Source organism: Diabrotica virgifera, chromosome 9, assembly GCF_917563875.1.
Source record: "Diabrotica virgifera virgifera chromosome 9, PGI_DIABVI_V3a".
NCBI classification, from domain to species: Eukaryota; Metazoa; Arthropoda; class Insecta; order Coleoptera; family Chrysomelidae; genus Diabrotica; species Diabrotica virgifera.
Window position 1 is genome coordinate 77219425 of NC_065451.1, and position 25860 is coordinate 77245284.

General features: G+C 33.4%; 2 protein-coding genes across 2 annotated transcripts in view; both read left to right on the plus strand.

Moving 5' to 3' along the window:
• LOC126892761 (basement membrane-specific heparan sulfate proteoglycan core protein-like) overlaps positions 1-25860 on the plus strand; it is a 262493-nt gene that overhangs the window by 65918 nt on the left and 170715 nt on the right. The window contains exons 6-7 of the mRNA XM_050662444.1: positions 5646-5906; positions 6515-6780. Coding sequence (XP_050518401.1) covers positions 5646-5906; positions 6515-6777 — 524 coding nt within the window. The 3' untranslated portion in view covers positions 6778-6780. The remainder of the gene's footprint in view (positions 1-5645; positions 5907-6514; positions 6781-25860) is intronic.
• Positions 12124-22292, plus strand: LOC126891012 (uncharacterized protein PF3D7_1120000-like). Its single transcript, XM_050660192.1, has 3 exons — positions 12124-12366; positions 12451-12885; positions 22287-22292. The coding sequence occupies exons 1-3, from the start codon at positions 12124-12126 to the stop codon at positions 22290-22292; spliced, it is 684 nt and encodes a 227-aa protein (XP_050516149.1).

A 25860-nucleotide genomic window follows, 5' to 3' on the forward strand; every position in this document is an offset into this window, starting at 1 on the left:
GAAGAGATCCAGCCCTCTTTCCAGCTTTTCGGAACTTGTTCTCCGTTAATAATTCTGTGATCATTCGGATTAATTTCTTTGAACCTGATTTTATTAGTTCTGCGGGAACATTGTCAGGGCCAGGTGCCTGACCATTTTTTAATTGTGAGATAGCTTTCTGTACCATTTCTGTTGTTATTGTTATTTCTTCACCTTCTACTATTACTGGGTTTGATTCTTCTTGTATGTATTGTGGGCGGTCTTCAGTCAGCAAAGATTTATAATGCTGTTCCCATCTATTTGTTGTTATGTTGTCAAGCCTTACATTTTCTGTTGTATCTGATCTCAATGTTTTGATAAACCTCCACATTCTCTACTTCTCCTACCACCTATATATGTTTCCAACTCATTACATTTTTTTCCCATGAATCATTTTTTATCTGCCATACGTGTTGTTTAAATTTTTTGAGGGCGTTTCTGTATTTTTCCTTGTCTTCTATCCGGCCAGTGTTTAACCATTTTTGGTATAGTTGTTGTTTATTTTCTTTTTGTGTTTGTAGATGTTCGTTCCACCAGCTATTACCTTTATGTATTCTATTTTCTTTTATACCTAGCTCCTCTTTGGCGGCTTGGTGTATACTTGAAATAATGTGTTGGTGTACGTGTTCTATGTTTTGTGTCAGTGTTCCTTCATCCAATATATTATCTAGTCGGTTTCTGTATAGCATTTTTGTACTGTGGTGTTCTAAACTTACTAGATTATATCGAACCGCTTCAATTTTCTCTCCATTCCCTGAGTCTGAGACATCCTGTTTCTGTTGGGCCCATGAAGGCAGTATTATTTTGGATTTTATCAAGTAATGGTCACTTCCAGTTTCTGCTCCTCTGTATGCTCTAACATCAAGGATTCTCAGTTTAGTTTTTTGGGGCACAATTAGATAATCAATAATCGATTTCAAATTGCGTGTTGTTTGAATCCACGTGTAAGTATGTATATCTTTGTGTTTGAAGAATCCGTTCATGACTTTTAGTTCATTTCGCGTACAAAGTTCTATTAACCACTCGCCATTATTATTTAGGATTTCTTCTCCATACCTTCCAATGACATTATTTCCTATTTTTTTGCTGTAGGTACTGCTGTTCAATAAGTTGTTCGGTTCGATAAGAAAAACACAATTTTATGGTATAAAATACATTTTATTTTTAAGTATAGTCTACCTGACATTACGCTTCACGCTAAATACGCTTTCATAGCTGATATAACCTTCTCCTTTGATGAAGGACGCTTTCACGCATCAATCTTTAGGTATTGAAACAAATGGAAGTCGCTAGGGGCCAAATCTGAAGAATACGGTGGATGCTCCAACAATTGGAAATTAATTTTATGGATTTCAAGCATTGTTAAAATGCTCATATGGCACGGTGCATTGTCCTGATGAAAAATAATTTTTTTCTTCTGTAAACGAGGTCTTTTTCACGATTTTTTTCTTCGGCTTTCAAGTAATCCCCATACAAAATTACTCTCGCACAGAGCTGGGTCGGGTACTGATAAATTGTACTCGGGTACAGAGTACCGGGTACTTTTCATATTTGAGGAACGAGTACAGAGTACTGAGTACATTGCTCAAAAAAAGTACTCATAGTACAATACTCAAAGTAGAATTACCCGAATTTCTCGGGTACTTATTTCGAGTACATTTGAATATATAGAACCCGAAAAAAGGTAAGAAGGTAATAATTATCTCTGCCTCTCTAAACATATTTATTTATGAGTCGTGAAAACATAAAATAACGTACAACTCCAACTTAAATGAAAAAATAAGAATTTTAAAAATGGATCATTGATTAATACAGTAAAACCTGTCAGTAACGGCCACTAAAAATTAAGGAACTATTGGTCGATATAGAAAGGTGGCCGGTATTTTCAGTTTTTGTAGTCCACAAATACATAAAAGATAATTGGAACTTTATTTATTTTGTTAATAAAAGCAAATATAATTCTATACATAAAGGGAAACTACTAAAACTACTTTAATATCCTAATATAAAACAAATCTATACTAAGGAAAAAACAGATTGATGTTAAGCTTTTTTAAAGAATTTTTCAACCCACTGTTATTTTTTTACATCCTTTGATAATTTGAGTTTTTACACAATATTTTTCGGCCAAGTTTTGTGAATTGTAAATTTTAATCATACTTATAAATAGTGACAAACGTTTCTCTCACAACTTACAATACTTTTACGACATTTTATTACAGATTTTTAAGAACCAATTGTGACCACCTACCCGATGCAGGTTATTTAATTTCTTGTTTAGGTTGATACAATAGGTCTTAATAAATAGTACTGGGAATCCATCAACAAATCCATCGACAAAATTATTTTAACAAATAGTATGGTATAGTTAGACCCAAACCCAGACATCCAAAGTGAAAGTTATCCTCCAACACCAAATTGTTCTATATGGTCCACATAATGTTCAGAAAAAAGTCACACCATTTTGAGCGTCGGGTTTGGGGGGAGAGGGGGAGAAATCTGCAAATTCGTAGTTTTTTACGTTTTTCGTCAATATTTCTAAAACTAAGCGGTTTAGCATGAACAACCCTTTACACAGAATTGTTCTACATTAAATTTAAAATAAAAAAGGCCCTATGCGTAACCCTTCTAAAATGAACGGCTCCAAAGTTACGGAGGTAGTATAGTATAATTGGTCCAAAAAAAGGCATAACACAGACTTCCAAAGTAAAAGTTTTCCTTTAACAACAAATTGTTCTATATGGTCCACATATTGTTCAGTAAAAAGTTACACCATTTTGAGCGTCCGGTTTGGGGGGGAGATGGGGGAGAAGTCGGTAAATTAGTAGTTTTTTTTACGTTTTTCGTCAATATTTCTAAAACTATGCTTTAGCGTAAGGAATGTTCTATAGAAAAATGTTCTACATAAAATTTAAAACAAAAAAGGTTCTATACATAATTGTTATAAAATCAACGGTTCCAGAGTTACGGATGGTGAAAAGTGGAGGTTTTCGATACTCTTTATATTTACCGATTTCTCCCCCCTCACCCCCCGCCAAACCCGACGCTCAAAATGGTGTGACTTTTTTTGAACATTATGTGGACCATATAGAACAATTTTGTGTTTTTGTGTTGTGAGGATAACTTTCACTTTGGATGTCTGGGTTTTTGGTATAGTTATATCATAAATATTGCCCAAAAAATATAAAAAGTATCGAAAACCTCGACTTTTCACCCTCCGTAACTCTGGAACCGTTGATTTTATAACAATTATGTATAGAACATTTTTTGTTTTAAATTTCATGTAGAATATTTTGTATATAACATTGTTTACGCTAAAGGAGAGTTTTAGAAATATTGACGAAAAACGTAAAAAAACTACCAATTTACCGGCTTCTCTCCCATCTCTCTCCCAAACCGGACGCTCAAAATGGTGTAACTTTTTACTGAACAATATGTGGATCATATAGAACCATTTGGTGTTGGAGGAAAACTTTTACTTTGGATGTTTGGGTTAGACCTTTTTTTGGACCAGTTATACTATACTACCTCCGTAACTTTGGAACCATTCATTTTAGAAAGATTATACGTAGGACCTTTTTTATTTCAAATTTAATGTAGAACAATTTTGTATAGAAGGTTGTTCATGCTAAACCTCATAGTTTTAGAAATATTGGCGAAAAACTTAAAAATTTACGAATTTACCGATTTCTCCCCCCTCTCCCCCCAAACCCGACACTCAAAATGGTGTGACTTTTTTCTGGACATTGTGTGGACCATATAGAACAATTTGGTGTTGAAGGATAACTTTTACTTTGGATGTCTGGGTTATGCCATCTTTTGGATCAACTATACTATACTAAAAATTATTTTGCCCAACATTCACATTCAATTTCTATAAAATGGGCTTATTATTATAATATGTGATTATTTGGCCCCGTCAGTATTATAAAGGTGACCGTAAATAGTAGGTCATAAATAAGGTAATATACATATATGTAATTGGTTTGCGGAATTTTGAAACCGGGCGTAATACAGGTGGCCGATTTTGGCAGGTGGCCGGTAACACAGGTTTTACTGTAATCAGCATAACACCACTCACACTCACTGATTAATTTTATTGGCTTTTAAGATAACTAATTTTTCAAAGTTTCATCAGTTCTTCAGAGCATTTCTTGAAGGACTATTAATTATTATGGCATAAGAGAATAGGCGTTTGCTTGACTTTGCGAATGAACTGATACTGAAAATGGCGTTTTGCGTGTTGCTATTAATTTGCTGTCCCACATGCAGCGACAAGTTTAGACTTGCAAAAAGTACTCGGAAAATGTACTCGTATAACAAACGCGGGTACCGTTTATTTTACCCATACTGGGTACTTACTTACTTACTTACTCCGTGGCATTACAACCCTTCGTGGGTTTTAGCCGACTCGAAAACATGCCTCCACTGTTTTCTGTCTTAAGCAACCTCCATCCAATTCTCCACGCCCATAGTGCTTAGGTCTCCTGCTATATTATCTCGCCACCGGAGTCGAGGGCGTCCGCGTGGTCTCCTTCCAATTGTGACTTCCTCCCACACCAGTCTTATTGTTTTTTGGCCAGAATGTCTTCTGAGGTGTCCTGCCCATTGGAGTCTTCTGGACTTTATTTCTTTTATGATGTTGGCGTCTGGGTAAAGTTCTTCTAGCTCTTTGTTAGTTCTTATCCTATATTGTCCTGATGCTTCATCCAGCACATGACCAAAGATCTTCCTTAGGATGTTTCTTTCCCAAACACATAGTTTCTCTTCGTTTGCCTTTGTTATCGTCCACCTTTCGCTTCCATACATCACAATGAGTCGTATGATTGTTTTATAGACCTGTATCTTCGTACGTCTTGTTAGTTGTTTCGTTTTTATAAGGTTTTGGAGGGCAAAAAGACATCTGTTGCCGGCCTGAATCCTGTTGTTTATTTCTTGTGATTCGTTATTGTCTTCAGTTATTGTTGTTCCAAGATACTTGAATTCTCTAACGAGCTCAAAGTTAAAGTCATCGATGGTGATGTTCTGACCGATTCTGTCTCTGCTTTGGTTATTGCGGCTCATATACATATATTTCGTCTTGTTTTCGTTGATTTGGAGCCCCATCTTCTCTGCTTCCTTCTCGAACCTCACGAAAGTCTCCTTCATCCTTAATCGTGTGTTTCCCATTAGATCGATATCGTCTGCAAATGCCAGTAGTAAGTTTGGTCCTTCTCGATGAAATACTGTATTCGGTTTTTCGATTCTTGCACTTCTGATTATGTGCTCCAGAGCTAAGTTGAAGAGTTGTGTGGTGAAAGTGCATCTCCCTGTTTTAATCCATTGTTTATTTCAAATGTCTCCGAGTATTGTTGTCGTCTGAGTACAAAAAAGTTCTTAGAGTACAAAATTCGGGTACTTGTACCCAGGTATTGCCCAGCTCTGCTCTCGCATCTCTAAATACTCATGTTAACACCTTTTTGGACGATTTCTGGACGCGAACTCGTTTAGGAGTCGAAGAACTATGTTCAGATTTCATTTCAGTTTATTTCAAATTAGTTTAGCTCATTTCAATTTAATTTAAATACATCATCTGAATTTACACGTTGTTTATAACCATATTGTGTTAATTCTGCTTTTTTTTATAGTTCCTCCAAGTATCAAGTTGTCTTCGACTACAATAGAACTTCGTCAAGGCGAGTCTGGCTTTGTTGACTGCTACGCCACTGGTGACCAACCCATTGATATCTCTTGGTCGGTTCCTGGTGGCATACTACCTGATTCAGTTTACATTAGAGATAGAGTCATAGGCTTCAAAAATATACAAAAGCAAGATGCAGGTAGATATTTGTGCGTGGCTAAGAATCGAGCTGGCAAAGAAAGTGCTGAAGTTAATGTCATCGTAAAAGGTTGGTACACCATAATGTTCAATTAAAATTTTGATTTATTTCAAGTAAATAAAATGCTTTTGTAACGAATCAAACACAAATTTGTTGAAACATCAAGTGAAACCGCAAAGAAGTATCGAATTCAGAACTCCAATTTTTTTTTTGGAGTATTGAACTCGGAATTTATTTTTTTTAAGTATTGGAGTATTTTGAGTATTTTTAGACTATTTTTTAAAAATCAAGTAAAAAGTATCGAGTTCGGAATTCCAAATTTTTTTTGGAATATTGTGTCCAAGATTTTTTCAAAAGTACTAAAAAGAAATATAATGTAGTGATATTTTTGAAAAGGTCGTTGAACGACTTTTAAAATGAGGTATCACTCAGCCGCCTTTTCTATTAAAGATTTTAGGGGTTTTGTCCGCCCCGCTGGCACTGGAGGGTTGATGTATCTTAGTTGAAAACTGGCTTATAAAAAGTCCCCCTCACAAATAAATTTAATGTATCTTTGCATATGTTTAGATTTTCCATAGGGACCAAATTAGAGAGGATGGTACCTCTTCAAATTGACACACTATATACGTTGTTTATAAGCTTTACATTGTGTTCATTCTGCCTTCTTTTTTTTATAGTCCCTCCAACGATCACCTTGTCTTCGTATAGACTAGTTACCTACGTAGGCGCCTATCCCAGTGTCACCTGTAGCGCCACTGGTGACCCAACCATCGAACTCTACTGGTTGCCTTATCAACGTACCCTGCCTGGTTCAGTTTACATCCAAAACGGATACATCGGATTCAACTATATCACATCTGCACATGCGGGTTCTTATATCTGCTTGGCTAGAAATCCAAATGGCATAGCAACAGCTCGTCTTGAAGTCATCGTAACGTAAGAGGTTGGTACTGTATTCTTGATCAATAGTATTATTTTATGTAAACTACAACGTTAACGGTGTTTTATTATTTAATATGGTCATCTTACTTCTCTATGGTCATCTTAAGGAACTACTACCAGATGTAAAAACTACCGCACACTGTCACTAATAACACATGCAAGTAAAATCTTGTTGCATGTCATCAGAAACAGATTAAAAACCTATCTACATTACCAAATACCTCAGGAACAAGCGGGGTTTGTAAAGGGTAAAGGTACAAGGGAACAAATCCTGAACCTGAGACAACTCATTGAAAAGTCTAGAGAATTTCAAGTACCTATGATTGTATGCTTTGTTGACTACCAAAAGGCATTTGATTGTGTAGGCTGGATAAATCTGTGGTCAATTTTAATAGAAATGGGCGCACCAATGCACCTGGTGACACTTATTAAAAATCTGTACCAGTCTAATATAGCGACAGTACGACTAGATCAGAAGTTCTCAAACAAATTCAAGACCGAGAGAGGTGTCAGACAAGGATGTGTGTTGTCACCTGACTTATTTAACATTTATGGTGAACATGTCATGAGGATGGTTTTAGAAGGATGGGCCGGTGAAGTAACAGTAGCAGGTAGGAAAATCTCCAATTTAAGACTTGCTGATGACACTACACTTATAGCAGCAAATGAGAAAGAAATGTTTGATCTACTGCGAAGAGTTGAGTACGAAAGCAATAAAGTTGGTCTGAAAATCAATAAAGCTAAGACAAAAATAATGGTGGTCGACAGATTCGACACTATTCAACTGACTAACATATTACAGGAATACCAGATAGTAAACACCTTCATCTATCTCGGGTCTAGTATAACTAACGATGGTAACTGTGAAGCAGAAGTTCGAAGACGTATTGGTATGGCAAAAAATGCGATGAGTCGCCTAACTAAAATTTGAAAAGACAGATCTATCTCTCAAAATATCAAGATGAGATTGGTAAATGCCCTTGTATTCTCAATATTTCTATACGGAGCAGAGACTTGGACTCTTCGCGCATACGTTTCCATTTTAAACCAACTCAATATTAAAAAAGGCTGACCACAATATGTCTGCAACGAATTCTGCAATTCTTTGGTCACGTGGTTCGTAGAGGTGACGACAGTTTGCTGAGATTAATTGTTTCTGGAAACGTTCCGGGAAGAAGATCAAGAGACGATCACCAATTACATAGATGGTCTGACCAAATAAAGCATTCAGCTGGAAACTCATTCTGCGAAGCTCTTAGAGCAGCTGAAGATAGAGAGATAGAGGCCAATGGAGAAACATTGTTAGGAATAGTGGAAGAAATCACGATCCTCAGTAATGGGGAAACGACAAGAGAGAGAGAGAGAGATGGTCATCTTCTTCTTTAAGTGCCGTCTCCTAATCGGAGGTTGGATATCATCATCACTATCTTTACTCTATCTACCGCTGCTCTGAAGAGTTCTATTGAACTGCATTTAAACCAGTCCCTTAAATTTTTAAACCATAACACTCTTCTTCTTCCTATAATCCTATATGGTCAATGGACCCCTAAATATGAAAAAAAAACCGCGAAGTGCTACCATTTAAAGGGGTGAATTAGTCCCTAGACACAGGGTGCATCAGGGTGAGTTTTATGCACTTCTGGTACAGACACGTCTACAGAAAAATTGTTCCAGGTTAAATTTACTATCGAAATATCACCTTTTAAATTTAAAAATATATTTTTCCACCTACCTCTACCGAAAGTATACTTTTCCGGACCTGATTGTAGGGAGCAAAGTTGTACTTTTCCTCCCAAGGGAGGAAAAGTAAAAGTGACGTCATGGTATTTCATTTATGAAATATAACTTATTGACGCCCTGTACAATATCTTTTTTCTATTACGTAAGTATCTATACATTTTAACGTTTATTTATAAAACACCCTGTAATTTGCAGAATGGTAAAAAACAGTAAATTGTTATTTTGATTTAACAATGTTTACAATTAATAATTTGACTTATATTTGACAGTTGACATTTATATTTTACCTACTTTTTAGTTTTAGTTTTAATAAATTTTGTTGGTTAGTTACTTAAATAAATTAAGTAAAAATGAAAAAATCACTTGTTGTTTGAGGAAGATGGAAAAACCATATGTATAACATGGGAGTAAAATGCCTTTTCCTCCCTTGAATGATTACTCTCGGGAGGAAAAGTAGCACTTTCCTACCTTGTTATACAAATATCAAAATCTAATAAATAAATAACACCTACCTCTACCGAAAGTATACTTTTTCGGACCTAATTGTAGGGAGCAAAGTTGTACTTTCCCTCCCTAGGGAGGAAAATATTTTTCCTCCCTAGGGAGGAAAAGTAAAAGTTACGTCATGGTATTTCATTCATGAAATATAACTTATTGACGCCCTGTACAATACCTATTTTCTATTACGTAAGTATCTATACATTTTAACGTTTATTTAAAAACACTCTGTATTTTGCAGAATGGTAAAAAACAGTAAATTTTTAAAAATAATTTAATAAAATTAGTTTAATTTCAGTAAAACTGATTTAATAATGTTTACATTAATAATTTGACTTCTATTTGACAGTTGACAGTTATATTGTACCTACTTGTTAGTTTTAGTTCTAATAAATTTTGTTGGTTAGTTACATAAATAAATTAAGTAAAAATGAAAAACTGACTTGTTATTTGAGGAAGGTGGAAAAACCATATGTATAACATGGAAGTAAAGTGCCTTTTTTCCCTTGAATGATTACTGCCCTCCTCTACGCGTCGGGCAGTAAACTTCATTCTCGGGAGGAAAAGTAGCACTTTCCTCCCTTGTTATACAAATAGCTATTTTTCAAAAATATATTAAAAAGAAAAACAAAAAAAAAACACGAAAGAAAGCAATTTTGTTATTCGCCCCCTAACATTTTTCGACGGGGTTATAGGTATAGGCATTACTTCACAGAAAAAAAAACTTTCGCCCTTCCTCTTTAAAATGACGTTTGGTAGAAATCCCTAAGATTTATAGTTTCCGAACTATAATAATTTTTCAAATTTAGCCGCTCACAGCATTTTGGGCTATTTTCCCCAATATTTCGCAAACATTGTTCTATAATTTTTTCTACGCATTTCTAGGTATATGCAATGGTACATTTAGTATGAATAAAAGTCATAAAAATGATCTATTGTATAAGGTTGTACGACTATTTTTAAACAAGTTATGGTTTTTCAAAGTTTTATACTTTAACCGATTTTTTATTTTTTTAATTTCTCATTATAACTATTTTCTTGTACATTTAGGTATATACACTGTGGAATAAAAAAATAATGCTTAGTTTCTTTACTTTAAAGTGGTGTACATATTGTAAAAAATTCTATGACTACTTCTATTTTTAAACAAGATATCCGTAGGATATCCAAAGGTATCCGTAATTTGAGGAAAATTTTGATACTTTTTCCAATTAGAAGAGGATAATTTCATATTGAAATATAATTTTTAATTCTAGATAACTTTTCTTAATAACCCTTTTCCATACCTATTGTGAAATATAAAGGTATGTACTTTACTCTTGAGCGAAATTCATATTTTTAACATACCTCGTATACTATTGATAAAATTTGATATCTGATGATTGCATCTTAGGTTTTAGGCTGTGCGGATCATTTTGTGAAGAATATTTTTTTTGATAAAATTAATAAAAAAGTTTTCCGTGTGGTTCCAACTTATTGGGACATATTACATATTATGTGTATATGTCACATTTTGAAAAATCATAACTTATTTAAAAATAGTCTTAGAATTTTTTAAAATACACCATGTTAAAATAAAGAAAATAAACTTTCTTTTGTGTTCAGCAATGTATATACCTAAATGTAGTAAAAAAAAGTTATATTGAGAAATTTAAGAATAATCGAAAACATATCAAAAATCGGTAAAAGTATAAAATTTTGAAAACCCATATTATTGCTTAAAAATAGTTATACAACCTACCATAATAGACCATTTTAAAGGCAATTGACTTCTACCTACTAAATGTACCATTGATACCTAAAACTGCGGAGAAAAAAGTTACACAACAGTGTTTGTGAAATAATAGGGAAAATGACCCAAAAATTCTGTGAGTGGCGAACTTTGAAAAATTATATGTCGGAAATTATAAATCATAAAAACTTCTACCAAACGTCATTGTAAAGAGAAAGGCCAGAAGTTTCTTCTGTGACGCAGTGCCTATACCTACATATATCCCCTTGGAAAAAATTGCTCTCTTTCGTATTTTTTTGCTTTTTTTTTAATATATTTTTGTAAACAAAAATATTTGTGACTTTAAAAGGCGATATTTCGATAGTTGGAACAATTTTTCTGTAGATGTGTTTGTACCAAAAGTGCATAGAACTCACCTTGATGCATCCTGTGCCTAGGGACCAATTCACCCCTTTCTCAAAAACGTTTTTTATATTTATAGATCCATCGACCATATGAGACAATAAAATCCCATTAACGTTGTAGTTCCTTTTAGCTCTCTTATTTTGAACATAATATTCAATAGCCTATTGTCGCATTTTTATGTTATTATTTACGATGCTAGTTAAATGCGTTAAATTTGTCAAATAAAACGTTTTGTGAATTAAATTTCGGAATTAATTCAATTAACTGAAATGGTTTTATCACGAATCAAAATTTTACAATGTAACGGATCTTTAGCCGCTTTGGTGTTCGTCATTCTCTGTTTTCATCTATTATTTTTTCATTCGAAATCGAAACGGCTAACATTTTTTTGGCTTTGGCACTATACTATTTCGAGTTCGTAGCAAAATTCAATTTTAGTTGTGTTAACAAAAATAATTTTAGAAGTAGATTATCATAATAGTACATTTAAAGTGCAGTTGTGCAGTGGGAGTAAAGGCAGAGCAAATCAAGTTGTTGCATGCTTTTTTAAAATTTAAAATCTACAAATAAATAAAAATGATCATTGCCATAATATCATTATCAGTAAATTTCTGCTAATTAGGTTAAAGATAAGGAAATAAAGTTGATATTGGTTTCAAAACCTGATTTTAAATATGTAATAGCCTGAAAGAAACAGAACCGGCTTGGAAATAATAAGCAGAAATTATAAAATTTGAAATAATTACATTATTTTATAAAGTGTAGGCAATTAAGACTTAATTAATTAAATAAAGGATAAAAGAGGTAGATTGTTGATGTAGATAAGGTTAGCTCGTGCATCGGTCGTGGGTTGGATTGAGTAGGCTAAGGATTGCGGTGTGCCTAATCTGTATCTAAGAAACACAACGGAAGAACTTATCCTGCTAAAAGTTAAAATTCAATTAACAACGACAAACATAGCTTAAACGAATGAGCAACAAAAGAGATAAACCGAAACACGAAAACTCATTCGACGAGGAGGAAGTCTTTAAAAGAAGCAAATCAACGACAAGAACACCACCAAAGGACAACAAAGAAGAGCAAGAAAAACAAGAAATGGAAGATATAAAGAAAATGTTAAAAGAAATGAACGAGGATATCAAAACACAAATAAAAGAACTGAAAACGGAATTAAAGGAAGAAAATGAGGAGATTAGAAACAACATAAGGGAGGTAAAAGAAGAATTAAAACAAAACAACGAAGAAATAAAAAATATAAAACAAGAAATAGAAAATATGAAGAATGAATGGGCAAAGGAGAGGAAAGAGCTGAAACAAGAGAATAAAATGCTCAAAGCAGAAAACAAAAAGATAACAGAGGATCTATCTGATCTTAAACGATCAATGGAAAGACTAGACAAGGAAAAAAGAAAAAATAACCTAATCATAAGCGGATTAATTATAGACAGTGAAGATCCAATAGCTCTAAAACAAGAAATGACAAACATGCTAGAAAACCATCCAGGAAGAATTAAGACCGATGTCAAGAGAGCACAAAAAATTGGCACAGAAACCTGCCTAGTTGAATTAGGAAATGAAGAAGAAAAAGTAGCCATACTACGAAATAAAAGCAAGCTAAAAAAAGTAAAGCATAGGAAAATATGTATTACAGAAGACCTCACAAAAAGAGATCAACAGAAAGCGAAAGCCTTAAGAGATATAAGCAGAGAGATGAGAGAAAAAGTGAAAATAGTAAAAATGGGATATAATAAAATTACATTAGACGGACGGGAATGGAGTTGGAAGCAGAAAGAAGAAAAAGTAATGGAAATAGCGACTCCAAAAAACTAACACAGTCACACGGAAGAAACGACGTAGGGATCATGCGAGGAACAGGGAGAGAAGATATTGCAAGTGAACAGGACACTAACAAAAAATGTATAGATTTAAGTAGTGATAAGTTTAGAAATAGGAAAATAAATATTAATTAATATAATAGTAATATGCTTGGTGCTGGGAACAATAATGTTAGGAATAGTATTAAAAATCAAAACAAAAAGAAACAAAAAAGAAAACAAAATATGCACCTGGAATATAAGAACAATGTTAACTGCAGGAAAAATCTAAGAGATAACAGGAGAACTAAAAAGATACGGAATTAACGTAGCTGCCATACAAGAGACCAGATGGAAAGGAAGCGGCGAGTTAGAAAACAAAAACCTCAGCCTCAAATATTCAGGGAGCGAAAGACAAGGGCAATACGGAGTAGCATTTATGATACTCGGAGATGTAAGGCAAAAAATATTACAATTTAGACCGATAAGTAACAGACTTGCATACTTGCGCATAGAAGCATAGACTTGCACAATATGTCACTACTAAACGTATATGCGCCTACAGAAAATGCGAACAGAGAAGAAAAAGAAAAATGGTACGATGATATAGAGGAAGAAATAGAAAATATACCCAAAGAAGACACGATCATGGTACTGGGAGACTTCAATGCCCAAATAGGAAAAGAACAATACACAGAAATTGTAGCAGGAAGATACACAATACATGAAAGGACAGACATGCAACCTAGCAACAAGAACAGAGATGGTCATAAGCAGTACAAAGTTCTCTCATCCTGACAAACACAAAATAACATAGATATCACCAAATCAGCAAACTAAATCTCAGATAGACCATATTTTGATAAACAGGCGGAGACAATATTTAATTAAGGACGTAAGATCCTACAGAGGAGCCTGTGCTGACTCAGATCATTACATGGTAACAGCAAAAATAAAACAAAACACATTCAGGAGTAAAAATAAAAGCAAATAAACGAAATGGGACACTGAAGAACTAAAAGAAGAGCAAGTAAGAAGGAGATATCAGGAAGAACTGGAAAAATATCTAATAATGGATGACAATCAAGAATGTGTTGATGTGAAACGGGAGTGGAGCTGCATAAAAGACGCCATACAGGAAGCAGCCGAAAAAACAATTGGCAAAAAGAAGAAGAATAAGAAAAAAGAATGGTACAACATCTAATGTCAAAAAATTATGGAACAAAAAGTGGAAGCGAGATTAAAATGGATAAGAACGAATACGGCAGAAGACAGAGAAAACTACGAATTACTGAGAAGTGAGGGCAAAAAAATTAACAGAAAACAAAAACGACAATGGATAGATCTAAAGGTTCAGGAAATAGAGAACGAAAAATATAACAGAAATTCAAAAAAATTTTATAATAAAATAAAAGAAAACAATAGAACATTCAAAGGTAAATTAAAAGGAATAAAAAACAAACAAGGTAAACTTGTAGAGGAAGAGAAATAGTATAAAGAAATATGGACAAGTCACTTTAAAGAATTACTAATTGAACCACAAAAATTAAAAGAAAAAGAAGAAAAAAAAAAAAGAAAAAATAAACCTACGCATTACTACACCCTTCCTCGAGGCACTTACGAGTGGAAAGTTATGTTGCAAAATTTTTCATCAAGTTATCACGAAAAAGGATAAAATTATAGATTTTTTATAACGGCGCGACTGCTCGCGGGTTAAGAAATTTTCAATACAGGCTAAGCAGTGTCCTCGAATATTGTCAGCGTGAAGTTTTTCACTGATATTGTATTTCCAACACGTATTGAAGGCTCTCTTTAGATCAAAGAAAATAGCTACGCACATTTAAGTCTACAATATTGTGGTAGGGGAGCAAAGTATGCTAAATGTGCAGTCACTCGAGCGCTTTGGGGACCTATTGGGTTGTGAAAAGTAGGTCCTAAAACCAAAAAAAAATTAAGTAAAGTTTTCTATTTTAGTGAAAACTTGTTTATTTTTAATTTAATTTTCCATTTCCAATAATCGATTTTTTAGATTATAGCGCCATCTATCCATAATTCTAAAAAATGTCTCGAATAAAAGTCACTTATTTTTACGTAAGGAATCCAAATCTGCAATAAAAAACGGGGGCTCCCATTTAAGATTTTATAGTAACCCACACCCCACCTCCGTGGGGGGTCGTGACGGTGCCATTCGATAGATTTTTCAAAAAATATTGAATAAGTGTATTTTTTAGTTTTTCAATCTGATGTTCATTTCGCGAAATATCGCGGGATTCGTATTTAAAATATTAAATTTGCCCCCCACCCTCTCCGTGGGAAGACGTGTTTAATATCATTCGATAGATTTTTGAAAAATATTGAGTACGTATTTTTTAGTTTTTCGATCTGTCATTCATTTCGCGAAATATTCGCTTTTTTCGTGTGAAACTTTGGGACTAACCCATTTCCTCACGGCCCGCTCAAATCGTCAGATTTTTGAAATATACACTCTATTGCATGTACTTAACTTACCTTATCTTAATCTGACAATTTCGAATATTTTTAAGGATAGATTTTTTTTCGGCCCCCCTCTTAACGATCTCCCCTGCATTAAGTGCCAATATATGGTAGAGGTACATTTTCATGGTACAAGGTTTCTCCCATGTAATAATCTGACGCGCTCGAGTAACTGCAAAAATCCCCGCTTGGGCTCCCCTACCATTGTCGATTGCTGACCGGTTACGTCTGAAGTCGTTTTGTTCTGGTACGAAAAAATGAGGGTTATCCAGTGTCCACATAAGCCGGGCGTTGGCTATTTTTTCCATGGCATATGTTAGAGAGATGGGCCTGTATGATTCTGGGTCAAATCGAGGCTTTCTGGATTTTAATAACGGTAGAATTGTAGCTTTTGTCCATATAGACGGAAATAGGGAACTTGCATAAAACTTAAAATTCGAAAAAAAATGTTATAAATCAACAGAACATAATTCAGAATCTCTATCAAAGATAAAAAAGTTTTGTTTGTCTTTCGTTTGGCCCCTAAAGACGACTAAAAATTCAGTATTAGTGTGTCTTCCGAACAGTAAGGTTGGTTTTGTTACACGCGCTTAATTACTTTTTGCTCGAATTTAGGCAGGTAGATATTTTATTTTGGTTTGTTATTTAATAAACCCATAGTTAAGGTAAGTACAAGTTTTTTAATATTATAATGAGTAACTCTTCCGACGGGGGTACTCCCCCGTCTGGAAAAGACCCACCAGATGAGAAAGATATACAAGGCGAAATGGAAATTGATAATAAAATATATAATTTAGACAACAAATATATTTCGACAGACATCGGACCGTACTATGTTATCGTTGAACCGGTTGATCAAAAAAGTCATTTATCGGCTGTTAAAGTTGGGCACTATTTATTTAAAAATACTACTTTTAACACACATGTTATTGACATAAAATTAGTCGGGAGAAATAAAGTAAAAATTATTTTTAAATCTTATAATATTGCTAATGCCATTATAGGACATAAATTAATAAAAGATAACAATTTGATCGCGTATATACCTATTTTTTTCAACCATAAAAAGGCAATTATCAGACAAATTGACACATTTTTGTCCGAAAAGTATATAATGGAGAATATCGAAAGTGAACATAAAGTTGTAGATGTAAAAAGAATGAAACGTAGGATAGTTGATTCTGATAATGAGACACAGTTTGTCCCTAGGCAAATGATCGTCTTGACGTTTTTAGGAAATAGTTTGCCAAAATTTGTTAAAATTGATTTGGTGAGATTTGCTGTAGAGCCCTACATATATACTGTAGTTCAGTGTTTCAGGTGCCTTCGATATGGCCACACAGCCAAATACTGTAAAAGCACTACAACTAAATGTAGAAAATGTGGTCAAACCCACGATGAAAATGATGATACCGATTGCACTTCTGACACTTACTGCATATACTGTGAAAAGCATGACCATCAGTCCGTATCAAAAATTTGCCCGAAATACCAGGAACAATTAAAAATTAAAAAGATCATGTCTGAAAAAAATGTATCATTTAAAGAAGCTGAAGTTATTGTAAGAAATCCGTCTTACGCTAAAATAGTAACACATAATAATTTCGATATTTTAAATAATTTAAACAATTTCCCTGAGCTGAATGGTAATATTGACACGAACAATTCCCCCTCCACGAGTAATAAAAATTGGGTACCACGTCCTCATTACCAACAGCCGAAAAAGCGCAAAGTAAGTTCGCCCCTTTCAGTTAATAAACCCCCTTCATTTAAACTTAAAAATACCGCTTCAAACCCTATCATTCCTAATCCACATAGAGAAGCTTTCCATTCATACAAAGAAAAATTAGAATCACAGATACTGCAGAAACTTCCTTCTATTTTTGAAAATATGCTTAAAAAATTTAATTTGGTAAACCCAGATCCACTAGTTATCCAGGAAACACAAACAGAACTCAGAACAATCTTAGATACGATACAATACAATGATAGTGACGAAAATTATTATTAAGTAGATGATAAATATATTGCAATGGAACTGTAACTCCATTACAAAAAACAAAGCTAATCTTATTAATTTTCTAAACGATCACGCTGTTAAATTTGATTTAATTATGCTTAACGAAACTTGGTTATCTAAAAAGAAAATATTTCATTTACCAACTTACAATATATTACATGTAGATCGAACTGATGGATTCGGAGGCACTGCCATACTTATTAAAGATTCCCTATGCTATCATGAAATTTCAATTCGTAAAAACTTTAATTCCAAAATAGAAGTATGTGCAGCATATATCGATGACCTTAAGATATCCTTAGCCTCCATTTATAAAGCTCCCAACATAAAAGCAACTAAGACTGACTGGAATAATCTTTTTTCACAACTACAGGGTGATGTCATTATATGCGGTGATTTTAACTGTCATCACAGTCTTTGGGGCTCTACAATAGATAACTCACAAGGAAATCGACTTGTAGAAGCTATAGAAGAAACTAACCTAATTATTTTAAACGACGGACGACCTACTAAGATAGTCAGACCTAACGAAAGACCTTCTGCCATAGATCTTACCTTTGTCTCACCTAGCCTTTTAAGTTTATCTGAATGGAATCCTCTGAATGATACACTTGGCTCAGATCATCTCCCTATCCATATTACTATATCTCGGGAATATATCCCCACTAACAAAACACCTTCTAGAAAATGGATTGAGTCTTCAGCTGACTGGACGCTTTTTCAAAACCTAATCGAAACACAAATCTATAACAATAACAGTAATAATAACTCCTTTGATTTTTTTATGAAAGTAATAAATGATGCAGCTTCTAAGTCAATGAAATCTCGTTCAGGTAACAGTAAAAAACCTCCAAATCCTATTTGGTGGGATAATGAATGCACTTTAATTGTTAATGATAGAAAAGACGCATACCATGAATATAAAATTACCACGAATTATGAAAATTACCTCAAGTTTAAGCATATTCAGGCCAAAGCTAAATTACTTTTTAAACAAAATCAACAACTATGCTGGAAAAATTTTATTAACAAATTAAATAAAAATACCCCAATATCAAAAATTTGGAGTTTTATAAAAAAAATATCGAACAAAAACTCAACTTTTAAAAAACATCCTCTATCTGAAGAACTAATAAACCAAATTTTTGATATTGGAGCACCTAGTTTTGTGCCAAATATGCTTGAAGGTCCGAACGAGAAAATTGGCAGCCACTACATGGATGCACCTTTTGATATAACAGAACTTGAAGCTTCAATTAAGACCTCTAGATGTACTGCTCCGGGTAATGATTATGTTACATATGACATTATTAAAAATCTTCCCCAAGTTGCTAAAAATTTTATACTAAATATATACAATGATTGGTGGGTGAATTCAAACTATGTTGAGCAGCTCAAACAAATTACCATTTGTTTAATTTTAAAACCTACTAAAGATAGAAATATGCCTTCCTCTTATCGCCCTATATCTTTAATGTCATGTATAACTAAAACGTTCGAAAGAATGATAAAAACAAGACTGGAGTGGTACATCGAGTATAACAATATCTTACCTATTACTCAATACGGTTTTAGAAGGGGATATGGTACTTTGGATGCAGTAACTCATTTAGTAAATGACATCCAGATTGCCTTTTCTGGCAACAAGTATCTAGCTTGTTTATTCCTAGATATAAAAGGGGCTTACGACTCTGTAAATATAAATATACTTGAACAGAAAATGGTTAAGATTGGTCTTAGCGAAACGACTGCTCTAAATATATTGCAACTATATTTTTCTAGACATGTCTATATTAGAGACCATAGAAATGTGTTACATGGTCCAAGGGTTGTTTATCATGGGTTGCCACAGGGATCCGTACTTAGTCCTATACTCTTTAATATATATTCTGCCAATATTCATTCACTATTTCATAATTCCGTAAATTGCATACAATATGCAGATGATATCTGTATATACACCATCCAAAATAGTTATGAAGCATGCACTGAGGCTCTTGATAATATTATGCATAAGGTAAGTACATGGACAGAAGAAACTGGTATGACCCTTTCAACAGAAAAATGCTCTATTATGTTTTTTACCAGGCATAGACTACGTGCACCAGAGAGATTAACTCTGTGTGGGCGTACCTTGTCGGTAGTTAAAGAGTTTAAGTATTTAAGTATCATTGTTGACACCAAGTTACTATGGTCGAGTCACATACGTCACTTAATAAACAAATGTGAGAAAGGCTATAATTTGCTTAGGTGTGTAACAAATCGAAGTTGGGGCGCAGCTACTGGTATAGCTTTATTGTTTTATAGAGCCTATGTGCGGTCTATCATTGACTATGGATGTTGTTTATACGGATCTGCTTGTAACACCAATCTAAACAAAATAAACAGAGTTCAATATAAATGTCTTAGAACTTGCATAGGTGGAATGATATCATCACCGGTGAAAGCAATACTGGCAGAATGTAATGAATAGCCTTTGGATTTGCGTCGGCAGCTATTATCACAAAAATATCTTTTAAAACTAAAATCCTTAGAGTCAAACATGATCAACAAATTAAGTGATATTGCAAAAGAAGATTTAACAAACCGCTTTTGGAAAATAAAGAATTCTCCTCCACTGGCAGAAGCTTTCGTTGAGACCAATGCTGATCACATTTCTTTTGGTAAAAATAAAACATTGTTTATGTATACCATACCCTATAGATCACTAATAAAACCACACAGAGTCATAATACCCAATTATACAGAATACCATCATATAAATCACACCCTTCTAAAATCCATATTAGGTGGATTAGTCAATAAGCCATTTATATATACAGATGGATCAAAAACAAAACACGGAGTTGGTTGTGGAGTTTTTATCCAAAATACAAAACAATCATTTATGTTTAAACTACCATCAATATGTAGCATATATACTGCTAAACTTATAGCAATTTGGAAGGGCATTACTTGGTTAACATCAAATAATTTAGGAGATGGAGTAATACTAACTGATTCTAAGTCTGCATTGGAGTCAATAAAAAGCATAAAATTTGAAAGAATGAAATGTCCTATATTATGCAATTTAAAAAATTTGATAGCAGATTTAAATATAACATTTGTATGGGTCAAAGGTCATACAGGTATACTAGGTAATGAAAAAGCTGATAGTTTGGCTAAGGAAGCAGTACTTAACGGAGTTCTTTGTAATATTTATACATTACCAGACGTCTTTCATTTGATAAAAAATAAAATAAGATTAAAATGGGAACGACAGTGGGAAAATACTGTAGAAAACTCACAAAATACCTACTTTAAAATACATTCTACCCTACCATCCCCACCTCTATATATTTTCAACTACCCTACTTCAAAATTCTTTTCGGCAAGTGTTTTTCGACTTAAAACAAATCATGGGCGATTTCCATCGCACCTTGCTAAGCTGGGCATTATACAGTCCTCCGCTTGTAGTTGTGATCAGAACTCTTACGGAGATCTAAATCATATATTTTTCGGTTGCAAAAAACATTTAAAAAAATCCAATGATTTAATTCGTACACTTATTGAAATGAAATATTTTCTTCCATTAAATCTCACACACATTTTGTTAGCTGCCAATAAAAACACCTTGGAACTTTTAGTAAATTTTATTAAAGAAAATAAAATACAAATTTAAAACGGCATAACCCACATCTCTGTAGTTATACTATAACAAAATTCCTTTTACAACTTTCTGTGGCAAATGGACTTGATTCCATGCCATTATCTTTCCACACACACACACACGACTAAAAATTCAATTTATACCAGCCATCCCAAAACGCGTCGTGACGTCACGCCGTTGTATGTTTGCATTCTACACCAATTGTATATATAATTTTAAATTCGACATTTTATAAACGTCAGTAAAAAATACAGTTATGTGACGTTAAAAGTGTTTTTGATCGTTTGAACTATTCATAGAAAATTTGTACTTTTACAAAATGGTTTTATTTTCAATAGTAAACCTTCTTTCCTTTCCTTCAAAAACTATATCAAACTCCAGTCTCAACAAACTGGTATATATTATTACAACGACATATGATAAATGTCATTAGAATATAAACATTTTTCCTTTATTCTCCGACGACGAGCTGGCCAAATACCCAAGTAGGTGGAGGCCAATAAACTAAAGAAGGAGAAGAAGAATATACCTAAATATAACGATGTGTCTAGGTACACGCTAACGTGTACGGAAATTAAAAAATTAGAGTGTCAGAGTGTTGGAATTTGTTTAATCGCGTTGTGTTTACACTTTAATTTTTTTTTATTTAGCTATTGCCTCGACAACTAATGGCCATTGGCATGGTAGGTACGGTAATTTTGAACAGTTAGGTACCTAGTGTCATGTGTAGTGTGTGTGTTGAGTAAGTGTCTTGTTACTTTGCAAAGTCGACGTCATTGTCTTTGCAAAGAGACGCTAATTGTATCCGAACGTCTGCGGTCCCTCCGGTGAGTACCGATCCCACAAGGACAGAAACTATATTCATTTATTAATTTATAATAAATGAAAAATTTCTAACCCTGGTGAGATTCGAACCCACAACCTTTCGGATTTTTCAATCCAAAGGCAGGCGCTCTTACCACTGAGCCACGGAGGGGGTCACTTTAATTTTAATATTGATTAATAAAGAGATTTCTGATTTTTTATTTGTTTAGTGTTTGTTTTTAAATTAACTATGCAGTGTGGACAATCATTTAGTTGTTTTAATGAGTTTAACAACATTTTAAAACAATATGAAAAAGTTAAGAGACTATAAATTAATCTATATTTTTTTTAGTTATAAGTAAAATAGTATTTGAACAGAAAAATCCCAGAGGATTGGAACATTTCAATAATACTGCCTATACACAAAAATTGAGACACTAAAGAGTGCAGTAATTATAGGGGCATATCACTTCTCTGCTCAGCGTTGAAAATCTACGTAAATATTCTAGAAAAGAAACTACGAGAAATAGTTGAGCCTCGACTGGCAGATATACAAAGTGGATTTAGACCATCACACAGCGTACAAGATCATATATTCACACTACAGCAAATTACTGAAAAAAACACTGTTAAAAAACGATACACTGTACCTGGCGTTTTTAGATATGAAAAAGGAGTTTGATATCGTCAATAGAAAACGAATATGGCAAAGCCTGATAAACAAGGAAGTAGATGAAGAACTTGTAAGTGTAATAAATAGTTTGTATGTCAACACAAAAAACCAGGTCAGGACAAGTAACTTAATCTCAGGCGAATTTTCTAACAACGACGGGGTTAGACAAGGTGGAGTGCTGAGCCCACTGTTATTTATTTCTGTTATGGATGAAGTTATTAAAAAGTGTTGGAAAAAAACTAAAAAATGCGCAGTAGGGTATAGAAATTTGCAGCAAATAAAAATTGAAGCCTGTGCATTTGCTGATGACATTGTATTAATTGCAAGAACTGAAAAGGCTCTCGCAGATAACATAAGAATCTGGGCTGAAGAACTAAAAAATTACAACTAATAATAAATATGGAGAAAACTAAAGTAATGACAATAGCCAACAAAGAAGCAACTGTAAATATTGAAATCGAAGGGCAAAAAATCGAGCAAGTAGACCTCATTAAGTATTTGGGAATAATGTTAAACAACAAAGGTACACAAGAAAATGAGATTGGAAACAGAATAAAATTGGCAACGAGAACTTATTATTCACTGTATAAAAATTTCCTAAACAAAAAAGAAATATCAAGAAAAACCAAAATAACAGTAAATAAAACCGTATATATGCCAATTACAATATATGGAGCAGAAAACTGGGTACTCAATGACAGACAAAGGAAAAGATTACAAGCTGCAGAAATGAGATACTTAAGCAAAGTGGTGGGAGCAAGAAGATTAGACAAAAGAAGAAACGAAGATATAAGACATGAATTACAGGTAAAATCGCTCAACGAAAAAGTTAAAGAAAAGAAGTTAAAATGGGCTGGACACATGATAAGAATGAGTGGTGACAAACAAGTGAAAATAACATGGGAGGCCAAAGCAGTGGGTAAAAGCACGAGGAGCAGACCAAAGAAAAGCTGGAACAGTAGTGTAAACGAAATACTTAAGAAAAGAGGAACATCGTGGCAAGAAGCAAAAGTTTTAGCAGCAGATAGGAAGAAGTGGCGGAAATTTGCAGAGAGTATTATACAGGGTGAGTCACCACTAACGCGACGGAAGATTACATCGAAATGGTAAAAGATTTGAAAAAAATTTAAATTGAATAGTTTGTAAGTTGATAAAAGCTACATTTTAAAATTATTTTTAAATATACAGGGTGTCCCTATAAATGGCGGCGTATCAAAGTTATATTTTTGAAGTTATACTTCTTTAGGCGCGATTGAGATTGAGGGTGAATTTATATTGATCTGCGCGCATGCGCACACCGACAGTTTGGTATTAGTCTTTATACGGGCTCTGATTGGGTGTTGAAATGATCTGTCAATAATTGTTCTATATGGAGGTTATCGGTAAACAAAAATGTTGTATAATATATTAGTTTTTATTGTTGTGAGGACAGAAATAAAATCAAATTTATAATTATAGTGACTTTTTAAATAGTTTTGAAAAGCCACAGGTACGTAATTCTAAATGTTCCAGTTGTATTCCAATAAAAAATTATCTTCATACCTATTTGGAAAATGTAAAAAAATAATGTACTTACCTAGTAGCTATGCTATACCCCTAGTAGGCAATGCTTTAATTTACATAATCTGATTACGAACAAACTTTCTACAAATTTTCATCTAATGTATCGTTTTCTTACTCTATATACAGTTGAGTCCGCGAGTCTTTACCCGTGCGTCATCATTTAAAGCATACGAAATAAGTCGGAAATCTATTTCACGCAACAACAACAGGGCTTTTCATTCACAGTCATTTGTTTCGAGCTTCTGTCATATGTCGTATAATCCGTGTATATTAATATTATACACAGATTATACAACATTTGACAGAAGCTCGAAACAAATGACAATCGATGAAAAGCCCTACTGACAGAAAGTGGCTACTGTTCCGATTACGGGTTTTATTATAAAATTTGACGTTATCAAATATATAGAATGTCAAATGTAAGTTTTGCTTCAAAATTTTTGTGCAGAATTACAGCTACATTTGAAGTAGCTTAATAAATTCTTTTATTATTATTGATTAATAAATGAATAAACAATTTATAAAAAAAATCAATAGCATATTTTATTTTTGTTATTTTATTCACTTTGACGGAAATCCAAACACAATCATTCTTTACTGTATGAATGACGTTAGCTTTGTATGTTTTAAATATTAATTGCCAAAATGTAATTATTTACCTTAAAATTTCAAAGCCCAATATAAAATTAGCTGTGAAAACAACTGTTTGTGTAACATAAAGAAACTTCAAAACGCAAAAATTCGACAAAAACCGCAAACAATTCAACTGACTGACAGCCACAAAAGTAAACAAAGCAGAAACGTCAAACAAATTGTGCTTAAAATATGAAAACATACCGAATCGTCTTTTTTTGCACTTATCTCTTTTCAATGCACTGAGTCTAGATGGTTCATAAAAATAACATGTGTTTTTACTTAATAACAAACGGCAGCTGGTTTGTCATGAGTTTCATGCGTGGAAGAGAATGATGCTAGATAAAAAGTATGTGTTTTATCTCGCCAGGTATTAATGACGCACGGGTAAAGACTCGCGGACTCAACTGTAGTGTTGTATTTTAATTCGACAAAAATCAAACTAATAAAAATTCATATAAACAAAATGTCAAAAAGTTGTTCAGTTTGTGTATATTCCTACATAACGTATACGCGAAGGTGGTGCAGTTTGAAATCCCTTCGACTCTCATACGGCGGGATACACGGGAAGTAGGTTCAAGCCCAATGCAAGTTACATCATTTTTTTTTATTTTTTTTTTATAGATTTTATGATTGTAAGTATATTATTATATAATTTTTTTCAGAAAATACGTATTTAATTAAAAATTTTGGCAACAATTATTGTTCAGAAATTGTTTGTGGCATTTTTCAATGTGTTTGTGTGTGTTTTATTCTTTTATTTTTTTAATTTTTGGTATTGTTTTAATAAAAATTTTTGGAAAGTAGTAGAGAAACTGTTTAAAGTATATTGATTTCGTTAAAATCATGTAATAGAGTATAACTTCTTACGTGCGTACAAAGTACACACATTCTTTTTTTTCTTATGGAACACCCTGTATTTTATTGAATTTTTTGATTGTCCGTAAAAAATAAGGTATAGTTTCATAAGGCTTCCCTATACCTATGTACAGAGTGTTCTGAGTTATGTTGACTTTTCTTAAAATGTAAAGTTTTAAAAGAAGGCTTATTCTCAAGT